We start from the raw sequence: 22,238 nt of genomic DNA on the forward strand, positions 1-22,238 counted from the left end.
CTGAGATCATGACCTGAGCCGAAGGCAGCGGCTTAACCCACTGAACCACCCAGGCGCCCCTAGATTTTGTTTTTAATATAATGTAACCGACACAATGCCTTTCATCACGAGACTATAAACTTATTCTTACTATTGTTAACAGGTGTGATGACACCAATACCCTATTTATACTGCAGCTGTTATTACTATTTGTAAAATTAAAAAAACCTTTTACTCAAGCTTTAGACGGTAAAGATCCAATTTCTTTTTAAAGATTTTTATTTTTAAGTAATCTTTGTGCCCAATGTGGGGCCTGAACCCATAACCCCGAAATCAAGAGTCACACGCTCTACCAATGAAGCCAGACAGGCACCCCTAGATATCCTTCATTCTACTATTATTTATTTTAAAACATTTGCATGCACTCACAGTCCCACATTTATCTACTTATTCTGACCAGTGTTTGTGTCTGTAATCTCGGTTCCCTTGTATGTTTCTTCTAGTTCATTTCTAAGCAAGCCCGTGCCTCCCAACCTTACTGCCAACTTCATTAAAAGTCAGTCCTCAGGGCCTTACTTAAGTCGAATCATTTTTGCATCCCGGATATCATCATAAGGAATGTAAATATAATTAACATTTATTGAATGCTTATACGTGCTGGTCTCTGCTAGAAAGTATTTTAAAAGTAGTATCTGACCATCTCTGGGTTACACACTGGAGCCTGAAGGCACCAAATGTTAAGTAGCTTGCCTTGGTCACACGCCCCGCCGTCTGATTCTGAAGGCGGTTTTATTCTAGGATGATGCAATGTGGTCTCCTGGGATTATTCTATTTGGTTATGACAGACTCTTCTTTTCATGTGAGGTTTATTTTTATTCACTGATTTTTATTTTATTTTATTTTATTGTATTTTAAAGACTTTATTTATTTGACACAGAGAGAGACAGTGAGAGAGGGAATATAAGCAGGGGGAGTGGGAGAGGGAGAAGCAGGCTTCCTGCTGAGCAGGGAGCCAGATGCGGGGCTCGGTCCTAGGACCCTGGGATCATGACTTGAGCCAAAGGCAGACACTTAAGGACTGAGCCATCCAAGTGTTCCTATTTGCTGATATTTTAATTAAGATTTTAACAACTATATTTATAAGAGATATTGGGTTATAACTCTTTTTTTTCATTTTTGTAATTAAATACAAATGCAAATATAGGCTTTGGGGGTCAGGAACACTTTTGCCTTATACAGTGAATTAGATGGGTTTGTCTTTCTTTTTCTTTTTTTTTTTTTAACATTTTTATTTATTTATTTGAGAGAGACAGAACGAGTAGGGGGCGGGCAGAGGGAGAGGGCAAAGGACAAGGAGACTCCCCATTAAGCAGAGACCCCGAGATCATGACCTGAGCTAAAGGCAGACACTTAACCGACTGAGCCACCCAGGCGTCCCCAGAGTTATATTCTTAAATTGCAACCACCTTTAAATGGAGGACATTTTTTTTTTTTTTAGATTTTATTTATTTATTTGACAGAGATCACAAGTAGGCAGAGAGGCAGGCAGAGAGGTTGGGCGGGGGGAAGCAGGCTCCCTGCTGAGCAGAGAGCCCTATGTGGGGCTCGATCCCAGGACTCTGGGATCATGATCCAAGCGAAGGCAGAGGCTTAACCCACTGACCCACCCAGGCACCCCCAGAGTTATATTCTATTAGTGCTTTTCAGTGTATCTGTTCTTAGATATATTATATATATCTAAATATATATATATATTATATATATATAAGATATATTATATATTATATACATATAAGATATATTATATATTATATATATATCATTTGTGCTTTTATCTTTATTACTTACTCCATTTTTTTGTTGGAATTTTTATCCTTTGCCTAAATATCTTATATTCTATGCGTAATTATTTTTTCCATTCTTTTTTGATAATGAAGACATTAAAATGATGCATTCTCCCTTCAGGCACTGTGGCTGTAACAGACCCCAATATGCAGTATTTCAGAAACCAAAAAACAGGAAGACATGTAGAAAAGGAAGAAAATCGATTTGACTCTCATTTCTGTCACCACTTTAACATGTGTGGGAAGACTGTGTATTGCCCAACACGAGCGAAGATGTGTTCGCGTTCTGCACGAACACAGCACGCTGGGCTGGGCTGGGCTGCAGTACCCGCTGGGCATCTCGCTGCTGGATCTCTGGGAGGCTGTCGCTGACCCCTTACACTACCCACAGTGGTCTCTGACCGCCCTTCTAGCGTGACTGCACACCAAGGCTTTGTTTTTAATTTACGACCATGGCACCATGGAGCTGAATGTGTTCTCTCATTGGTTTCTGGACTTTTTGAGGACATCAGGGTGCACGTGGAGCACATGGACAGAGTCACATGTGTGTGTTTAAGCAGTGTCCTAAGTCCTAGTGTCGCCCTTCTCCTCTCATTTCCTTTGGTCCCACTGTATGCATCCACTGACATTTTATCTTGTTGCTTTTGATATATTTGAGTAAGCTATTTTATGCTTTTTTTGGAATAAGATGGGTATAATTCACAAATTCAATATAAATTTAATAAAGTGACATTCTGGATATTTTTGGAGTATAAAGTAGCTGATTTAATAGGCTTAAATAATACTCTACTAATAGATGGGCAACATCATGGTCCCAGTGCCAAGAAAAGTCAATTCTACATGGATGGTAACACCAACACTCAAAACATTCTTTGCCATATTGGTGTTTCCTCTGGAAAGTGGGGGGGGGGGGGTGCCCTTCCCCAGGCCGAGCCCCCTGACGGTGCAGCGGTCTCTGCCTCCAGGCTCAGAACGGGGTGGCCTGCCCACGATCCCAGAATGGAGTTACCTTTAAAAATTCCTTGAACTCTGTGTCTTCGTCCGTTTTCTGCTGTAACAGAGCTGCTCCGTTCAGCTGACAGCTACAGAACCGGATGTAAGCCTGCATGTGGGACAGCTCAGCGGCCAGGATGTCCCCGATCGTTTGCACGGGCATCTTCTCTCCTCCCGTCTTCTTCCGGACCCGCAAAGCCCTGCAACCAACACACTCCCGCGGTCAGTTTCTAGCGAACGTCATCAGTAAATAAAGGATGAATATCATGGGAGACTAAGGTAATGAGAACCAGTGAGTTACCTAAACACCTGGCACTGTGAGGGGAGAGGCAGAAGGAGGAGGCAGCGGGGGCCTACGTTCTGCTGGCCAAGCCAACCTGGGTAAAATGTTAGCACAGAAGAGTAAGAAAACGGAAGTCTGTATACTTGGGTATTTCTAGGTCCTTGGAATTGCTTTGGATTCGTTTTTGGTCCTTAGCAAACTTCCTTTAGAGGAATTCTAATGTGTTCTCAGCTGAACCAAGAAGAAAGGAATTTTCTACACTCTGTGTAGGGGAAAAAGGGAGCAGGAGCCCACAGAGGCCAGGCGTGGAGGGAGAGGTAAGCACTGTCCTCAGGAGAGCTGCTGTGTGTGCCCTGAGGAGGGCAGAGATGCAGCAAGGGCTGGGCTGGGCGTGCTGAGTCCCCTGCGCCCTGGAGTCCATCCTCACAGGCAAGGGGGATGGGAAGTCACCCCAAGGAATGGAATTTCACGCAGGGACTGAGGAGACTGCCAGACCAGCCAGTATGCCTGGGGCAGGAGCTACAGCTTCTCTCCTGCTGATACTAGAGTCAAGCAAATTTTGAAATCCTATGTTAATATACTATTTTATGATTTAATTTTTCTTTGTCCAAGTTTTCTCTTTGTTGTATTTCTCAACTTCAAGAATTATGTATTTTACAGTTACGGGGCATTTCATAAAATGACAATAAAATAAAGAGCTTGAGGGAGCAGAGAACAATTAAAAGTTCCTTTGCTAAACAGCCCTGTGGGGAGTCAAGTGGAGACGTCCTGGTCCTGGGGGCTGGGGGTGTCCACTGCCGGGGCGGGAGCTGCTCGCAACTCACTTCAGCAGCTTCGTGTTACACATGATGAGCTCCTTCCAGTTTACAAAGATTAAGGCCATTTCTCCTTCAGCGAGAAAGCCTGACTCCACCATCCGTTTCTGAAAAACCTAAATTCAAGACACAAAAGAAATGTTAGCTGGGGTGTGAATACACAGGCTATGTGGTCTAAATCAAACAATAACTTCACATACCGAAACTAATATGATCATGATGTTTTTAAATAAGCCTACTTATGATTGCTAAATTTCCCCCCCAATTTTTTTTTTTTTAAAGATTTTATTTATTTATTTGACAGAGAGAGATCACAAGCAGGCAGAGAGGCAGGCAGAGAGAGAGGAGGAAGCAGGCTCCCTGCTGAGCAGAGAGCCCGATGCGGGGCTCGATCCCAGCACCCTGAGATCATGACCTGAGCCGAAGGCAGCGGCTTAACCCACTGAGCCACCCAGGCGCCCCTCCCCCCCAATTTTAATTTAAATTCTAGTTAGTTAACATAGAGTGTAATACTGGTTTCAGAAGCAGAATTTCGTGATTTGTCACATATATATAACACCGAGTTGACTGCTAAATTTTATTTTATTTATTTATTTGAGAGAGCGAGTACAAGCATGGGGGGTTGAGGGAGAGAAGGAGGGAGAGATTCTCAAGCAGACTCCCCGCTGAGCATGGGCCCTGACCTGGGGCTCAATGTCACAAACTGAGATCATGACCTGAGCTAAAACCAAGGGTCAGATGCCCAACTGACTGAGCCACCCAGGCGCTCTGATTGCTAAATTTTAAGTTGCATAATTTCCCTACTGTTTGCTCTCTGGTTCTTACTAGGGCTAATTCTTCTTCTTCTTCTTCTTTTTTTTTTTTTGTAAGTGAGCTCCATGCCCAACCTGGGACTCGTACTCACAACCCTGAGAACAGGAATCACATGTTCCACCGATCAAGCCAGCCAGGCGCCCCTTATTAGGCCTAATTCTGAGAAGGACTGAGGCCGGTACCTTTGTCAATAAGAGGAGCTTCTCTACCTGCCTCCTAGGGAGATGAAGCAGGTTCAATGAAACCATGTGCATAAAGTACCTGCACCCCGTGAAAGCTGCAGAATTGAGGGGCTGGGCACCCCAGAGTCCTGGAAGCAGTCTGTGAGAGGGACAGCAACAGAAAAAGTGATGATTTACACGGCCCCCACGCAGATGCGGACTTCAGAGGCTGGCTGGCTGAGCGGAAATGCGACCATCTATATTCCACGACACTGGAGGATTTACAAAGCTGATGGGTACGTATCTGCACACGCTTGTGTGTGTGTGTGAGCACATGCTGTGGGTGGGTTCTGAGTGAACGTCACAGATGACGCAGGTCAAGCCCAATCAGCTGTTATTATTAGTAGTTTTAAAGATTTATTTGTTTTTTAGACAGAGTGAGTTGGGGAAAGAGCAGAGCAAGAGAATTCTAGGCAGACTCTGCATGGAGCATGGAGCCTGAGGTGAAGATTGATCTCTCAGTCCCGAGATCATGACCTGAGCTGAAATCCAGAGCCGGTCCCTTAGCTGGCGGAGCCACCCAGGCGCCCCTCAGCTGTTGCTTTTCCCGGGGCACTCATGAGGAAAGAAAGGCTGAGAGAGTGATCTGCTCAAGGTCACAAACCTAGACCACGAAGGAGCCAGAACAAAACACCAGTCTTTTTGATTCTAAGCTGGTTTCCACTGAACAACTGGGATTCCCAGCAAGTGACTCTAAAGTCTTAAGGAAACTGTGAAGTTACCCGAGACAACCTTCTCGTGTGTGATCTTTCCGAGATACATACCACACGTCAGCCTACTAAAAGTGCTCGTCAGCCCTGTGATAAGACGCAGGTTCCTTCTGAAGACTCACCACACCCGCGCGGCCCACCCCTGCCAGCTTCACCGGCCTGGAGGCCTGGACACTCCAGCCACGGGGGACCACCCGCAGGACCCTAGTTCCCCGGCCCAGCCTGCCCACTCCTACTTCCTCTTCCAGGCACACTCGTCCTTGTCCTTCTGGTCTGTCCTGACTCTCCTCTGTGGCAGGGGTGGTCAGCCCTCTCCTGGCCCCCACCTCACTGTTCTGCAGCTGTCTGTCTGTCTACGTGACTGTGAACTCCCGAGGGCAGGAACTTTCTCTTTGTCCTCTGTTTTCCAGCACAGGGCTTTCTGCCCCCGGCAGGTCTTCGGTGAGTGTCGATTTACTGAGTTGTGCTGAGCACGGACTCGAAGGATTCAGGTAACAATGCTATGAACCGGACGTCTCTGAACCTTCATCGTTCCAAGATCGGAGCGAGGATGTTAGGATCCTCTGACGGGAGCGCGCCCTGGCAAGGTGGTGGGTCTGCTCTGAGGCACGGGAAGGACGGGAAGGCACCTGCTGGTCTGTTCTCCCACCCGCTGATGAGCACGTGCTACTTTACTCATTCATCCCATTCACCTGCCTCCGGGAGGTAAGCAGAGGAGGACGGTCGGGCCCTCTGCGAGCCTCCATGGGGATGGCGATGAGCACGCCTGGCCTGTGAACCGCGCTCTCACCCTACGTCCCTGACCCCGACGTGAGCCCTTGCTCCTCAGCCAGGGCAGGCGGGCAGAGTGGGAATAACCCACGGGTAAGTGACGAGTCTGAGTGGGGCAGGCGTGCGGCCCCTGCGCATGCTCCACGCCAGTGTCCGACAGGTGCTTCCACGGCCATTGGCAACCTCCCAGCACTGCAACCGGCCAGCGCAGGGTGATACTCGGAGGGGTCAATGAAAAGATGGGTTTTTCTTCTCGCCATCTTTCCAGGTCAGAGAAGTGTAGACATAAACACACATAATTCATTCAGGGCCGACGGGAAGGCCTGCAAAGGGCCAGACTGAGTTTTGGGGACGCGGGATGAAGGATACATGTCCCTGCCGTCAGGGGCTCACAGCCTTGCAGGGAAGAGAGACGTTACCCACTAGCAGCGTGGCAGAGTGTACTTGTGAGTGGAACAAGTGTGCGGGTCGCAAGCCCCAGGCTGGAGGATGGCGCGAGGGCGGGCCTTTCTGGGGGCAGATGGAGAAGGGCGCAGCTTCCCCGCCACACCTCCAGCGAGGTCACGGCCAGGCACCTGCTGGGCCCGCTGGGGACACGTGTTCTCTTCAGGCGGCTTGTTTATTTAACTGGGCTTCTCATCCGAGGGCCTTGACACATTTGGTGAGAACGAGGAGCCACGGAAACAAGTCTTACTTTGTCTACTCAAACACAGACCATTTTTAAGTGCTGCTCTAGCGGCTGTCGCTGGCTTGGGGGTCACTGGGAACGGGAGTCGGCGCCGACAGTAAACACAGGCCTCACCTCCACGACAAGCTGCAGGTCGTCCACGTACCGCTCCTCTGTCTGGATCAGCTCATGGATGTAGCCCTGCCTCTTCCTCTCCCCCGGCTGCATGGTGTCCAGGCTCTGGAGGTCCGCGCACCCTACGGGAAGACAGGGCACAGGTTCAAAACAGCCCTTTCGTCTTCTTTGTAGGAAACAATTATCAGCAGACGTGCTGGGTTTACAAACGGAGCCTCGAAAGAGCCACGCAGCTTTCCAGAGTGCCCAATGGTCCGCAGAGCGGCGCCCACCTGCCGAAGTCCGGCCTCGCCGCCCGCTCCCCGGAGCCGCAGGGAGCCATGCCCCTGCCATCTCACTGGGGTCCTTGCTGCTCTTCCAAATCAATGACAGAGGAAGGGGTTTTAGAAATGGCCTCAGAGAGAGGAGAACTGTTCTGAACTTGTGAAGAACCTGTGCGGTTCTCATCGCTGCGGGTCATTTTCAAAGGTAGATAGTGATCTTCGAGATATCAAAGATATTTGATTAAATCAACCAGCTGAGGGACAGATTTGATTAAATCAATCAGATGCTTGAGACCAGCGTTTTCCAAATTGCAGGTCATAAGCCATCTGCGGATCCTTCCATCAATTTTGTTTTTAAAAATGTAGGTTAGGCACGCTCTCTCTTTCCCTCACTCTCTCAAATAAATAAAATCTTTAAAAAAAAAAAAGGGAGCATCTCGGTGGCTCAGTCGGTTAAGCGTCTGCCTCCTTTTAGCTCAGATCATGATTTCAGAGTCCTGGGATCCAGCCCTGAGTCAGGCTCCTGGCTCGGTGGGGAATCTGCTTCTCCTTCTCCCACTGCTCCAATGCCTGTCTTGTGTGCTCTTTCTCAAATAAATAAAATCTTAAAAAAAAAGTGGGTCAGGGGGGGCACCTGGTGGCTCAGTGGGTTAAGCCTCTGCCTTTGGCTCAGGTCATGATCTCAGGATCCTGTGATGGAGCCCCAGGTCGGACTCCTGGCTCAGCAGGAAACCTGCTTCTCCCTGTCCCCTGCTCATTCTCTCACTCTCAAATGAATAAATAAAATCTTTAAAAAACTGTGGGTCAGGCTTAGCATTAACACAAACAAATAAATACAAACCAGCTGGTGTGCAGCATTGGTAAGTACTGCTCTGTGAACACTTTTACGTAGGTATGTAGAGAATCTTTCTGCTAAGAAATGTTTGAGGAACATTTCTCTAGATTTCTCAAAGTCAAGCGTTACACTTAGGAAACCTGAAATTCCTGGGGTTCAGCAGTTCCCAAAAAGGCCACTGCCTTAGCGACCAGAACATCATGGCCATAAGACCTCGAGGCAAGTCCCCAGCAGCCTCACGTCAGGGTGAGCGCCACTGCACTCAGTCTGGATCAATTCAAGGGCACACGGGAGCTGAACTGAATGTCAGCCTGAGAACCGACATGATTCCAGAATTATTTGGCACATAGCTGAGGGCTTGCCTTTTGCACAGTGGCGGGGGACTACCGCAGGTAGGCCTTCCTCAGACAAAGAGAAAGAGCAGGTAGGTAGCAGCAAGCTACAACGTGAGGGAGACAGAAAGCCGAGTGAGGTGTGGGTGACCGTCGAGGCTGAGGCAACCATGAGAGGCGGCGGGGGCGGGGGTGTCACAGTGCCCTAGCCTTCATCCATGGGACAGGTGGGGACCGATGCAGAGGCACCACTCGGAGATGTGCTTGTGGGGCACTGGGAACACATAAAGCCACAGAGGCAGAAAATGCAAGGATCAGACTGGGCTTCTCAAGGGGGCTTCTCTTTCTGCTTGCCTTTGAGTTTTTATATGTTTTGTTCAGATCCGGGCCAACAGTTCTAAGGGAGACAACCGGTCTATTTTCTGAATGTGTTGCCAACAGCTTCAAAAAAATTCTTCTCACAGTAAAACAGAAATAAAATAAGGCAGGCTGTGTTTGGTGCTTTCAAGAAGACATCATGGTGCCACTGTCATGTTCAAAATTATCCAGCTTTTCTGGGGATTGTACTGTACCCTGTTCTGCCAGCAAGAGCTACGGAAAGACCAGGTGTCCTGACCCCGTGAAGCTAATACAGACACCTGTCTGACTAGGTTGTGGGGAGCAGGGAGGCTGGAGGGGAAATGTCAATGGCGACGTGACCTGCGATCACTGGTCAGAGTTACCAGCTGACTGGGATGAGCCATTGGAACCGTTTCTAAGTCTCTGAGGTTACTGCATCTCTTACACCCATGTGTACGGATTTTAGCCGTTCACCTTCTCCCACGTCCTTCCCTGTAAATTTACTCATGTTTGAGTTAAATATGTAGGGGACCATGGGTTTTATGTATTGATTATGTTTCTTCTAATACTCACTAAAATAAATACATAACTTTTAGAATAAAATAAGTTCTCCTATGGGGCTCCAAGGCGGCTCAGTTGGTTAAGTGTCCAACTCTTGGTCTCAGCTCAGGTCTTGATCTCATGGTCGTGAGTTCAAGCCCTATACTGGGCTCCACACTGGGCCTGGAGTCTGCTTAAAAGGCAAACAAGTCGTCCTAGGTACTATATTGTGTGCCATCGAGTAGTGTACCATCGGGTATGTGGATCACACTTCGGGAAACGATTTATGGTAAAACCCACGAGCATCAGCCTATGTTCTGTACCTTGGAATAACAGGAAAAGTCTCAGATAGTTTATCATTTTTAAAAATTAATTAGTTAATTTTAGAAGGTGGGGAGGGGCAGGGGGAGAGTGAGAGCGAACCCCAAGCCGACTCTGTGCTGAGCGCGGAGACTGATGTGGCCTTGATCTCATAATCCTGAGATCATGACCTGAGCTGAAACCAAGAGTCAGAAGCTCAACCAACTGTGCTATCCAGGCGCCCCTATTTTATCACTTCTAAGGCTAGAACACACATGACATTAGTTTTATCAGGATGAATGTGGGGACCATCCTTATACTCCACTCCTAACATACCTTGTATTTCAGTACAAAGGTTCTTAAAATTTTATTCTCTTCAAGTTTCCAATTTGACCCCAACCCTCACTTTCAGACATTCTTACCTCTGATGTCAGGGGAAAGAAAGGCATGGCAGCCCTTTTACTTCTGCCCTTCACTTCCCTGCTCACTCACCCCTGTACTTCCTTCCTGTGTTAGGGGATGAGGGGATCCTGTTTCTTCCTGGAGCCGCATTGTTAACTGAACCTCTCCTTTCAACCCCTTGCCGTCCTCTCCACCCACATTGTCCAACATGTTAGCCATTAGCAACACTGAGCACTTGAACTGTGGCCAGTCCAAACAGCGACGTGCTCTAAGTGTGAAATACACACCAGATTTCAAAGACCTAGTACAAAAACCTTAGCACATAAAATAATGCATTAATAATTCTTATGTTGGCTGCATATTAAAATGGTAATATTTTGCATAATACTGAGCTAAGTAAAAAATTATTCAAATCAATTTCATGTTTTACTTTTTAAAATGTGGCTTTTGGAAAATTTTAAATTACATATGGGCTGGTTGCATTCGTGACTTACATTATATTTCTATTAAACAGCTTAAGCCAGCTGGAACATTTATCATGTTCCTTCCCTAACAGGATGTTTTAGCGGCTTCCGCTATCTGCAGAATAAAGTCTTAGCTTAGTGGCACAGGGTTCCAGAGTCTCTGTAATCCACCCACAGCTACATTTGCAGCCTCACCTTTGACCATGTAGCCTGCCTGTTGGCCACTCTGGCCCAGGCTCAGTCCTCACGATGAGCTGTCCAGTTGCCCATGGTGCTCTTCTCCACACACAGCCAGCTTTCTAACCCTTCAGGGTACAGCTCATCTGACCCTACTCTGGGGGAACTTTCCCATCCCTGTCCCACTTATCCCCAGCTTGCCTCTCTTTTGTGCTTCTAGGCTAGTCTGCATCTGTATTTAACATTTCACATAATGTAACCTGCGCTATAGTTCACCTCTTATATAGCTGGTGTGTCCGTCTCTCCCACTGGAGGTCAGGGACAGTATCTCCCACAGTTCTATAATATCAAATTTAACATAGCATTTTGACCAGGAAATATCTGTCAAATGGCAGACCGTTGGGTTGGTCCCCAGACCTGTTTCTCACCTCTCCTCCACTCTGTACTGCAGGGAAACCAACCCCACAGGCTGCTTGTATAAGCTCCTCTTTCAGTTGGCTTCTGCCCAGGTTTGGCCAATGAGAGGAGGCTCCAGAAGGAGACCACAGGGCCAACTGGGAGAACTCTCCTCCTGCTAGAAGAGTGAGAGGATAGGAGAGCTTTTAAGTCTGCTGGGTCAAGAAGTAAGGAATTGCTAGGTTTGCATCTCACATAAATGTGGAGTTCAAGAGTTCCAAAACTGATGGATCAACAGAAAAATGGTCCCTGGCTGGTGATACCCTTAGTGTGGTTGGTCAAAGAAAATGTACACTGTCCAGAGGGTCTCTCTCACAACTGTGGTTCCACACGATTTCCACAGGAAAACCATCTCACTAAAGAGGAGTTCAAAGTAAAAAATTACAAAAAATAAGGACTGATCCACCATAAATAAAAATGATGACTAGAAAGAACCCTAAGCGGGGGCATCTGGCTGTCTCAGTTGGTATAGCATAAAACTCCTGATCTTGGGGTTGGGAGCTGCAGCCCCATGCTGGTGTAGAGATTTCTTAAAATAAAATCTTAAAAAACAAAACAAGAGGGGTGCCTGGGTGGCTCAGTCAGTTAAGCATTTGCCTTCGGCTCAGGTCATGATCCCAGGGTTCTAGAACTGAGCTCCACATCAGGCTCCCTGCTCAGTGGAGAGCCTGCTTCTGCTGCTCCCTCTCCTTGTGCTATCTTTCTCTGTGAAATAAATAAATAAAATCTTAACAACAACAACAAAACCCCCCAAGAACATAAGGTAATAGAATAAAATCTTAAAAAAAAAAAAAGTGAAGTGTCTATATTTAAAATAACTCAAGATGTACATTAAGGGTTTGAGTACATAAATACTGTCTATAAAAAAGAATGGGCAGGGATGCCTGCATGATGCATTCGGTTAAGCATCTGCCATTGGCTCAAGTCATGATCCCAGGGTCCTGGGATCATGTCCCATGTCAGGCTCCTTGCTCAGCAGGGAGACTGCTTCTCCTTCTGCTGCTGCTCCCCCTGCTTGTGTGTGTGCTCTCTCTCTGACAAATAAATAAAATCTTTAAAAAAAATGGGCAGATGTAAAAAGAAACTAATAGAAATGTTATTATTGGGGTGCCTGGGTGGCTCAGTGGGTTAAGCCTCTGCCTTCAGCTCGGTCATGGTCTCAGGGTCCTGGGATCAAGCCCCACATTGGGTTCTCTGCTCAGCGGGGAGCCTGCTTCCCCCACTTCTCTCCACCTGCCTCTGCCTACTTGTGATCTCTCTCTCTGTCAAATAAATAAATAAAATATTTTTTAAAAATGTTATTATCACAGAAATAATAGATAGTATCATGGAAATAATAGATTAATATATAATGTATAGTATAGTATAAATAATATATAATATAATGTAAAGTATAATATATGATTTATAATAATAGATTAATAGATTAAATAGCAAATCAAACATTGTGAGGAATGTTTCCTCAAAAAATGTGAGGAAAGGATTAATAAATCTGAAGACATGTATGAAGAAATTAAGAATGTAACCTGGAGGGGCACCTGGGTGGCTCAGCAGGTTAAAGCCTCTGCCTTTGGCTCAGGTCATGATCTCAGGGTCCTGGGATTGAGCTCTGCATCAAGCTCTCTGCTCAGTGGGGAGCCTGTTTCCCCCTCTCTCTCTGCCTGCCTCTCTGCCTGCCTCACTGCCTACTTGTGATCTTTGTCTGTCAAATAAATAAATAAAATCTAAAAAAAAAAAAAAAGATTAAAAAAAAAAGAAAAGAATGTGGCCTGGAAAGACAAAAAGATGGAAAACATAAAATGGAGGTTAGGGGACACAGAGGACAGAATAACATCACCCCATACATCCAATGGGAGTCCAGTGGGGAGGGGGTGGTGAACAGAAATAATGGGAAGAAGTGATATTGAGATTATAATGGTTGAGAATTTTCTAGAATTGATGAAAGATATACCTCCACATATTCAAATGGAACAAAGATTCCTGATTACAGAAAAAATAAAAATGAATCCATACCTAAACTGCAAAACACCAAGGAGAAAAAAAATGATTAAGATGGCCACAAAGGAAAAGCAAAACAACTACACAGGAACAGCAATCACACTAGCTGCATACATCTCAACACAACAATAGAGGGTACTGAGCAAAAATAACTGTCAAACCCGAATTCTAATTATACACCCTTCATGGATGAGGGAGAAATATAAACATTTTCAGACAAAGTTTGAGGGCATTTCCCACTAATAGGCTGACTAAAGAAACTATTAAGAGTTGTATTTTGGGAAGAAGGAAATTGAATAAAAAGGAATAATGAGGAGGGCTGGGGGGCTCAGTCATTTAAGTGTTTGCCTTCAGCTCAGGTCATGATCTCAGCGTCCTGGGATTGAACCCTGCATCAGGAACCTGCTTTTCCCTTCCCTCCCTGCTATCTCTGTCTCTCTTGTTCAAATGAATAAATAAAATCTTTAAAAAAAAAAAAAAGAAGGAATAATGAGATGTAAGGACTGGTGGGGAAAGAAAAAGAAAGAAAGAGAAAAGGGAAGGAAGGAAGGAAGGAAGGAAAGGAAGGAAGGAAGGGAAAGAAAGAAAGAAAGAAAGAAAGAAAGGGAGAGAAAGAGGGAAGGGGGAGCAAAAACACTAGTAAATATGTGAGAAATCAAAATAATCATTGATGTTATAAAATAACAATAATGGTAGGTATAAATTCAAGGTGGATTTTAAATTTACTTAAAACTAATTTTTAAAAATTTGTTTATTTGACAGCAAGAGCAAGAGTGAGACGGAATGAAAGAGCAAAAGCTGCGGGGAGAGGCAGAGGGTAATTTTTTTTTTTAAACACATGAGAGGCAGGAAGAGAATCATTAGAGATAAAACATCCCACCTGCACTGATCAGAAGGAAGATAAACATCAAATTTAGACTTTGTGGAGGCAAACACATTTGTTAGAAATGGAAAGGTAACTATTCAAAGAATAGACATAGAAAACATAACTTTTAAACCAGTAAAAGGAAAAAAAGGAAGTAAATTTGATCAAAGCAACAGAAGTAATGTATAGGTGAACTACAACAAGAAAAGAAAACCATGGTAAATAGAAAATATATTAGGTGGACATAAATAGAAGTATTCCATTTTTCCAATTAATGTAAATTACTTAAATCTCAATTACAAGAAGACTTTAGAGTGGATTTTAAAATTCAGCTAGATGCTGAGGGAAAATGTCAGAGTAGGAAGATCCTAGGGTCACCTCATCCCACAGATACAGCTAGATAACATTGACACCAGTGAAAATAAACCAGAAAACATCAGGAAGACTGGCATGCTACTGAACAATGAATAGATCAACCAAGAAATCAAAAAGGAAATAAGAGGGGTGCCTGGGTGGCTCAGTTAACTAAGCATTTGCCTTCAGCTCAGGCCATGAGCCCAGGGTCCTGAGAACAAACCGCACACTGGGCTCCCTGCTCAGTGGGGAGTCTGCTTCTCCCTCTCCTCCTGCTGCTCCCCCAGCTCATGCTCTCCTTCAAAGAAAGAAAGAAAGAAAGAAAATCTTAAAAACAAAACAAGACAAAAAACCAAAAGGAAGTAAGAAAGTATACGGAAACAAATGAAAATGAAAACACAACGGTCCTTGGGGCGCCTGGGTGACTCAGTGGGTTAGGCCTCTGCCTTTGGCTTTGGTCATGGTCTCAGGGTCCTGGGATTGAGCCCCACGTTGTGGGTCTCTGCTCAGTGGGGAGCCTGCTTCCCCCCACCCCTGCCTGCCTCTCTGCCTACTTGTGATCTCCCTCTCTCTCTGTCAAATAAATAAATAAAATCTTAAAAAACAAAACAAAACAAAACCACAATGGTCCAAAATCTTTGAGATGCAGCAAAAGCTGTTCTAACAGGGACATTCATAGCAATAAGGCCTACCTTAAGAAACAGGAAAAATCACAAATAAATACCCTAACTTTATACCTAAAGGAGCTAGAAAAAGAAGAACAAATAAAACCCCGAACCAGTGGAAAGAAAATAAAGGTTAGAGCAGAAATAAGTGAAATAGAAACTAAAAAAAAACAATAGAACAGATCAATGAAACCAGGAGCTGATTCTTTGAAATTGATAAACTTTTAGCCAGACTCATAAAAGAGAAAAAGAGAGAAAGAGAGAGAGGGAGGACTCAAACAAAATCAGAAATGAAAGAGGAGAAATAACAACCGACACCACAGAGATACAAAGGGTTATAAGAGAACATTATGAAAAATTATATGGCAACAATCTGGACAACCTAGAAGAAATGGATAAATTCCTAGAAACATATAATCTCTCAAAAGTGAATCAGGAAGAAATAGAAAATGTGAGCAGACTCATTACCAGCAATGAAATTGAATTGGAAATTTAAAAAACCCACAACAAACTCCAGGACCAAATGCTGTTGCAGGTAAATTCTAACAAATATTTAAAAATGTGTTAAACTTATTCTTCTAAAACCATTCAAAAGAATAGAAGAGGAAAAAAATTTCCAAATTCATTTTATGAGGCCAACATGACCTTGATACCAAAATCAGACAAAGACAGCACAAAAGAAAAACTATAGGCCAATGTCTCTGATAACATAGATGCAAAAATCCTTAAGAAAATATTAGCAAGCCAAATTTAACAGTACATTTAAAAAGTAATTCATTGCAATCAAGTGAGATTTATTCCTGAGATGCAAGGGTGGTTCCATATTTGCAAATCAATCAATGTGATACATCACATCAACCCATAGCTAACATCATACTCAAAGGCAAAAACTGAAAACTTTCCCCCCTAAGATCAGGAACAAGACAAGGATGTCCACTTTCAGTACTTTTATTCACATAGTACTGAAAGTCCTATCCATAGCAATCAGACAAGAAAAAGAAGTAAAAGGCAACCAAAGTGGTAAAGAAGTAGTAAAACTTCCACTATTTATAGATGACATGATACTATATACAGAAAACCCTAAAGATTCCAACAAAAAACTACTAGAACTTATAAATAAACTTTCAGGATACAAAGTCAATATACAGAAATCTGTTACATTTTTATGCATTAATAATGAAATAGCAGAAAGGGAAAATTTAAACAATCCTATTTACAATTGCACCAAAAAGAAAAAGTACCTAGGAATAAACTTAACCAAAGAGGTAAAAGATCTGTACTCTGAAAACTATAAAACACTGATGAAAGAAATAGAAGATGACACAAACAAATGGAAAGATACTCCATGTTCATGGACTGGGAGAACACGTATTGCTAAAATGTCCATATTACCTAAAGCAATCCCCAGATTTAATATAACTCTTATAAAAATACCTAAAGCATTTTTTTCACAGAACCAGAATAATCCTAAAATTTGTGGTATGGAACCACAAAAGACCCCAAGTAGCCAAAGCAATCTTAAGAAAGAACAAAACCGGAGGTATCACAATCCCAGATTTCAAGATAAACTACAAATCTGTGGTAATCAAAACAGTATGATACTGATACAAAAAGAGACACATTGATTAATGGAACAGAACAGAGAGCCCAGAAATAAACCCACAACTGAATGATCAATTAATCTTTGACAAAGGAGGCAAGACTATGCAATGGGAAAAAGTCTCTTCAAAAAAGGTGTTGGGGAAACTGGAGAGCTACCGTGAAAGAATGAAACTGGACCACTTTCATACATCACACACAAAAATAAACTCAAAATGGATTGAGAACCTAAATGTGAGACTGAGTCCATAAAGATCCTAGAAGAGCACAGGCAGTGATTTCTCTGACATCATACACAGCGAGTTTTTTCTTTTCTTCTTTTTAAAGATTTCATTTATTTGAGAGAGAGCGCAAGTGAGAGAGCACACGCACACGCACACGCACACACACACACAAGCAGGGGGAGGGGCAAAGGGAGAGGGAGAAAGAATCTCAAGCAGATTCCACACTGACAGCAGAGCCTGATGCAGGGCTTAATCTCATGACCCCTGAGATCATGACCTGAGCTGAAATCAAGAATCAGACGCTTAACTGGCTGAGATACCCAGGTGCCTCCACAGCAAGTTTTTTTCTAGATATGTCTCCTGAGGCAAGGGAAACAAAAGCAAAAATAAACTATTGGGACTAGAACAAAATAAAAAGCTTCTGTAAAAAACCAGAAACAATCAACAAAACAAAAAGACAACCTAATGAATGGGAAAAGATATTTGCAAAAGACATATCTGATAAAGGGTTAGTATCTAAAATATGTAAAGAACTCACTCAATTCAACACCAAAAACCCCCAAATAATCCGATTAAAAATGGGCAGAAGACGTGAACAGACATTTCTCCAAAGAAGACATCCAGATGGCCAACAGACACAGGAAGAGATGCTCGTCACTTGGCATCAAGGAAACACAAATCAAAACTGCAGAGACATATCACCTAACACCTGTCAGAACGGCTGAAATAAAAAACATAAGAAACAACAAGTGTTGCCCAGGATACGGAGGAAAAGGAATCTTCCTACACTGTTGGTGGGAATGCAAAGTGGTACAGCTACTGGAGAAAACAGTATAAAAGTTTTTCAAAAAATTAAAGATAGAGTTACCATACAGTTCAGTAATTTCATTACTGGATATTTACCCCAAGAAAACGAAAACATGAATTTAAAAGATAAGAGCAGGGGCGCCTGGGTGGCTCAGTGGGTTAAAGCCTCTGCCTTCAGCTCGGATCATGATCCCAGGGTCCTGGGATCGAGCCCCGCAACGGGCTCGCTGCTCAGCGGGGAGCCTGCTTCTTCCTCTCTCTCTCTGCCTGCCTCTCTGCCTATTTGTGATCTCTGTCAAATAAAATAAATAAAATCTTAAAAAAAATAAATAAAAGACAAGAGCACACCTATGTTTACTGCAGCATTATTTCTAATAGCTGTATTATGGAAGCAGCCCAAGTGTCCACCCATAGATGAACGGATAAAGATGTGTGTATGTGTGTGTTTATAAAATGGAGTATTACTCAGCCACAAAAACGAATGAAATCTTGCCATCTGCAACAACTGGATAGAGCTAGAGTTTTTTATAATGCTAAGTGAAATAAGTCAGTCAGTGAAAGACAAATACTGTATGATTTTACTTATATGTGGAATTTAAGAAATGAAATGAACAACAACAAAAAAGACAAACAAAAAACTTTTTTTTGTTTTAAAGATTTTATTTAGGGGCGCTTGGGTGGCTCAGTTGATTGAACGACCACCTTCAGCTCAGATCACGATCCTGGAGTCCTAGAATGGAGTCCCACATCGGGCTCCCTGCTCAGCAAGGGGTCACCTGCTCCCTCTGACCTTCCCCCTCTCATGCTCGCTCTCATTCTCTCTCTCTCTCTCGGACAAATGAATAAAATCTTAAAAAAAAATAAAGACTTTATTTATTTGAAGAGAGAGACACAGTGAGAGAAGGAACACAAGCTGGAGGAGTGGGAGAGGGAGAAGCAGGCTTCCCACTGAGCAGGGAGCCGGATGTAGGACTCCATGCCAGGACCCTGGGATCATGACCTGAACCGAAGGCAGACGCTTATCGACTGAGCCACCCAGATGCCCCAAACATAAAAAACCTCTTAAAATGTAAATATAAAACTTCTAAATATAGAGAACTGGTGGTTATCAGAGAGGCAGTCAGGGAGAATGAGACACACAGGTGATGGGGATAAGAGTACACTCACTGTGATGAGCATGGGTGTTATATGGAAGTGCTGAATCACTATATTGTACACCTGAAACTCACACAGCACTACATATTAATTATACTGGAATTAAAAAAAATTCAGCTAGATGTTGTTTACAATGACACCTAACACGTAATCTTACAGAGATGTCAGAAGTAAAGGTTTGGATAAGGCTCCACATTTACAATAGGGAGGTTTTATTAGCAACAGACAAAATAGGCTTTTAAAGATCTGTGTAAACATTATACATATTTAGGATGGTATAATAATTCTGGTTTCATTTGAAACTAACAGGAGAGCATCAAAATGTAAAATTAACTGACAAAATGACCTCTGAAAGAGAGGAAGGAAGGAAGGAACGGGGAAGGGTGCAAGAAAGGAAAAAAGAAAGAAAAAAGATCTGAAAAATCTATAATCAAAGTAGTGGGTTATAATATCTCTCAATGAAAATTAGTAAATATGAAAGATTTGAATATTAACATACTTAATATAGTGAACACATAGGCAAAGGAATATTTTTCTCAAGCACCCACAGAATTAATTTCAACAAATACTGGCCTCTGTATTTCTATGTAAACACATTTCCTGAATATAGCTGAAACACTAAGCATTAAAATTATTTCAAATGTTGTAGTTTCAAGAAGAGATTACCCAAAGCTCCAGGTAGCTTCCTCCTTTAGCAAAAGGCCCCTCAATTCGCTTGACCAATCACTAGCATTTGTGACAGTGGATCACTCCCTCCTCCTTAAAATCCTTCTTTACTTGGCTTCTAGGACACCACCTCACCTCACGTCCTCCCACCTCACCAGCCAGTCCCCTCCTCTCCTTTCCCAGCTCCTCCTCAACCCACAGACTTAACGCCGGAAGCCAAAGGCTCAGCCCTGTAACTCTTCTCCACAAACAGCCTCAGTGGTCCCACCGAGTCTCGTGGCTTTAAGAATCATCTACGCACCGAGGCACTCCCACCCATGCACTCCAGCCCAAATATATGCTCTGGACCTCACTATGTTCTACGGCCCTCCCAGCATCTCTACTGACCGATTTTTTTTTTTTTTAAGATTTTATTAATTTATTTGACAGACAGAGATCACAAGTAGGCAGAGAGGCAGGCAGTGACAGAGAGGGGGAAGTAGGCTCGCCGCTGAACAGAGAGCCCGATGTGGGGCTTGATCCCAGGACCCCGGGATCATGACCTGAGCCGAAGGCAGAGGCTTTAACCCACTGAGCCACCCGGGCGCCCCTCTACTGACCGATCTTAAATTAAGTGATGGCCATACCCAAAATCAAATTCCTCATCATCTTCCCTGGCCCTCCTCCCTCATCATGTGCCTTCATTTAATGGCACTTCCATGCCTCTGGTTGCTTAGGCCAAGATCTTTAGGGACATACTTGATACTTTTCTTCTTTTCACACCCCACATTCAATCCGCCTGTTGGCTCTATCTTCAGAATATAGTCTGACCACTTCCCACAACGTCCGCTCGGATCATGCCAATCGGGCCACCACCACTGTGGACCTGGATTACTGAACTAGCCTCTTAACGTGTCTGCTTTTGCTTCTGAGCCTTTCCCCGTCCCAACTGCTGCTTTCATCTAGCAAGCCAGAGCTATCCTGTTAAAGCGTATGATCGTGTCCCTCCTTTGATTAAAACCCTCTGATGCGTTCTTGTCACTCCCAGCGGAAAGCCAAGGCTGTTCGTACAAAATGCCTCTAAGAACCTAAACCGTCTCCCCTATCTCCCCAGTTAACCCTCTGTCCTCACTTCTTCCTCTGTTCCAGCCACACCAGGCTCCACACTGTTCCTCAGGTATGTTCCTGCCTGAGACCCTGGCATGTGCTCTTCCCCCTGCCTAGAATGACTTTCCAGGTATCTACATGGCTCCCTCCAGATGTCCCTCATGTCCTTCAAGTCTTTGCTCACATGTCACCACTTCAGAGCCCGTTTAAAGCTGAAATCCATCTGGATCCACCCCCCTCTCACCAACCCATCACTCCCTTTCCCTAACCTGCTTTAATTTCCCAAGACATGACATATTTATTCATTTTGTTTTCTATCTTGCCCTACTTAAATGTCAGCTCCGAGAGGGGAGGAATTTTTTTGCCTATTTTATAATCTGCTATATCCCCAGTGTCTGACACATAGTAGGTTTTTTAAAAAAAAGATTTTATTTATTTATTTGACAGAGATCACAAGTAGGCAGAGAGGCAGGCAGACAGAGAGAGGGGAAGCAGGATCCCTGTCGAGCAGAGAGCCTGATGTGGGGCTTGATCCCAGGACCCTGAGACCATGACCTGAGCCAAAGGCAGAGGCTTTAACCCACTGAGCCATCCAGGCGCCCAGGTAGTAGGTTTTCAACAAGTATCTGAAAAATGTGATGTGAAGATAAGCCCTGAACTGCAGGAGATGGTACAATGATAGTAACTAAGGGTGGCCAGAGAGAATGATGAGAAGTTCTTTCTGGCAGACAGGAAGTGTGGCAAAGTAAGAAAAAGGAGAGATCATGGCGACGATCAGGTCAAAGTCCCCAGGGTCCCTCCCCTACCCCAACTTGCATGAGGACACAGAGACTGACAGCCAAGTTACGCACAATGAATAACAGCCCTGTAGACTGTGTCCCACAGAGTCCAGGAGCGGCTGCCATTTAAAGGCACCCGAGAGCGAGAAGCAAACGAGAGATGCCTAAGAAAGCAGAGGAGCGAGCTCTGCAGAGACTCCAAAAGGTGAAGGACAAAAGATGGTTTGTGATGACCAGTACAAAGAGAGCTTGTTCGGATTACGTCATCTAGTCCCAGAACGTCCTTGCCCATTGTAAGAAGACCAGGCCACTGAACGACGCTATTCTCCGCCCCGAAGGAGCAGCCCGAGTATCACATAATGGTTTTCAGTCTGTTTTGCAGCTCAGTGAAAAGACAATTTTTAACAGTAAATCCAGATGACGAAACTGTGTGCATTTTCTGACACTGCCTTAAAGAAAAAATATTTTATTTATTTATTTGAGATAAAGAGCAAGAGCATGAGTGAGGGGAGGAGCAGAGGGAGAGGGACAAGCGGACTCCGGACCAAGCGCAGGGCCCAGCGTGGGGCTCCGTCCCATGACCTTGAGATCGTGATCTGAGCCGAAATGAAGACGTTCAACGGACTAAGCCAGTCAGGAGCCCCTGAAGGCTGCCTTTAATAAAGAAGTTTTGTTGGGGGACCAGAAAATTAGTGCAGATC

The 22,238-nt window shown here is 44.2% G+C and overlaps 1 protein-coding gene and 1 long non-coding RNA gene across 2 annotated transcripts in view; both read right to left on the minus strand.

Annotated features, from left to right (window-relative positions):
* The window catches only part of ITSN2 (intersectin 2), a 139,573-nt gene that overhangs the window by 10,264 nt on the left and 107,071 nt on the right, over window positions 1-22,238 (minus strand). Inside the window, 3 exon segments of the mRNA XM_047747080.1 lie at window positions 2,833-3,016; window positions 3,924-4,030; window positions 7,232-7,353. Of these exon segments, the coding sequence (XP_047603036.1) occupies window positions 2,833-3,016; window positions 3,924-4,030; window positions 7,232-7,353 (413 nt within the window).
* Window positions 4,783-7,219, minus strand: LOC125109967 (uncharacterized). Its single transcript, XR_007130395.1, has 2 exons — window positions 6,849-7,219; window positions 4,783-6,752 (listed from the first exon to the last, which is right to left on the minus strand). It is a non-coding gene; the product is annotated as an uncharacterized LOC125109967 (long non-coding RNA).

This window comes from Lutra lutra, chromosome 9, assembly GCF_902655055.1.
Source record: "Lutra lutra chromosome 9, mLutLut1.2, whole genome shotgun sequence".
Taxonomy (NCBI): Eukaryota; Metazoa; Chordata; class Mammalia; order Carnivora; family Mustelidae; genus Lutra; species Lutra lutra.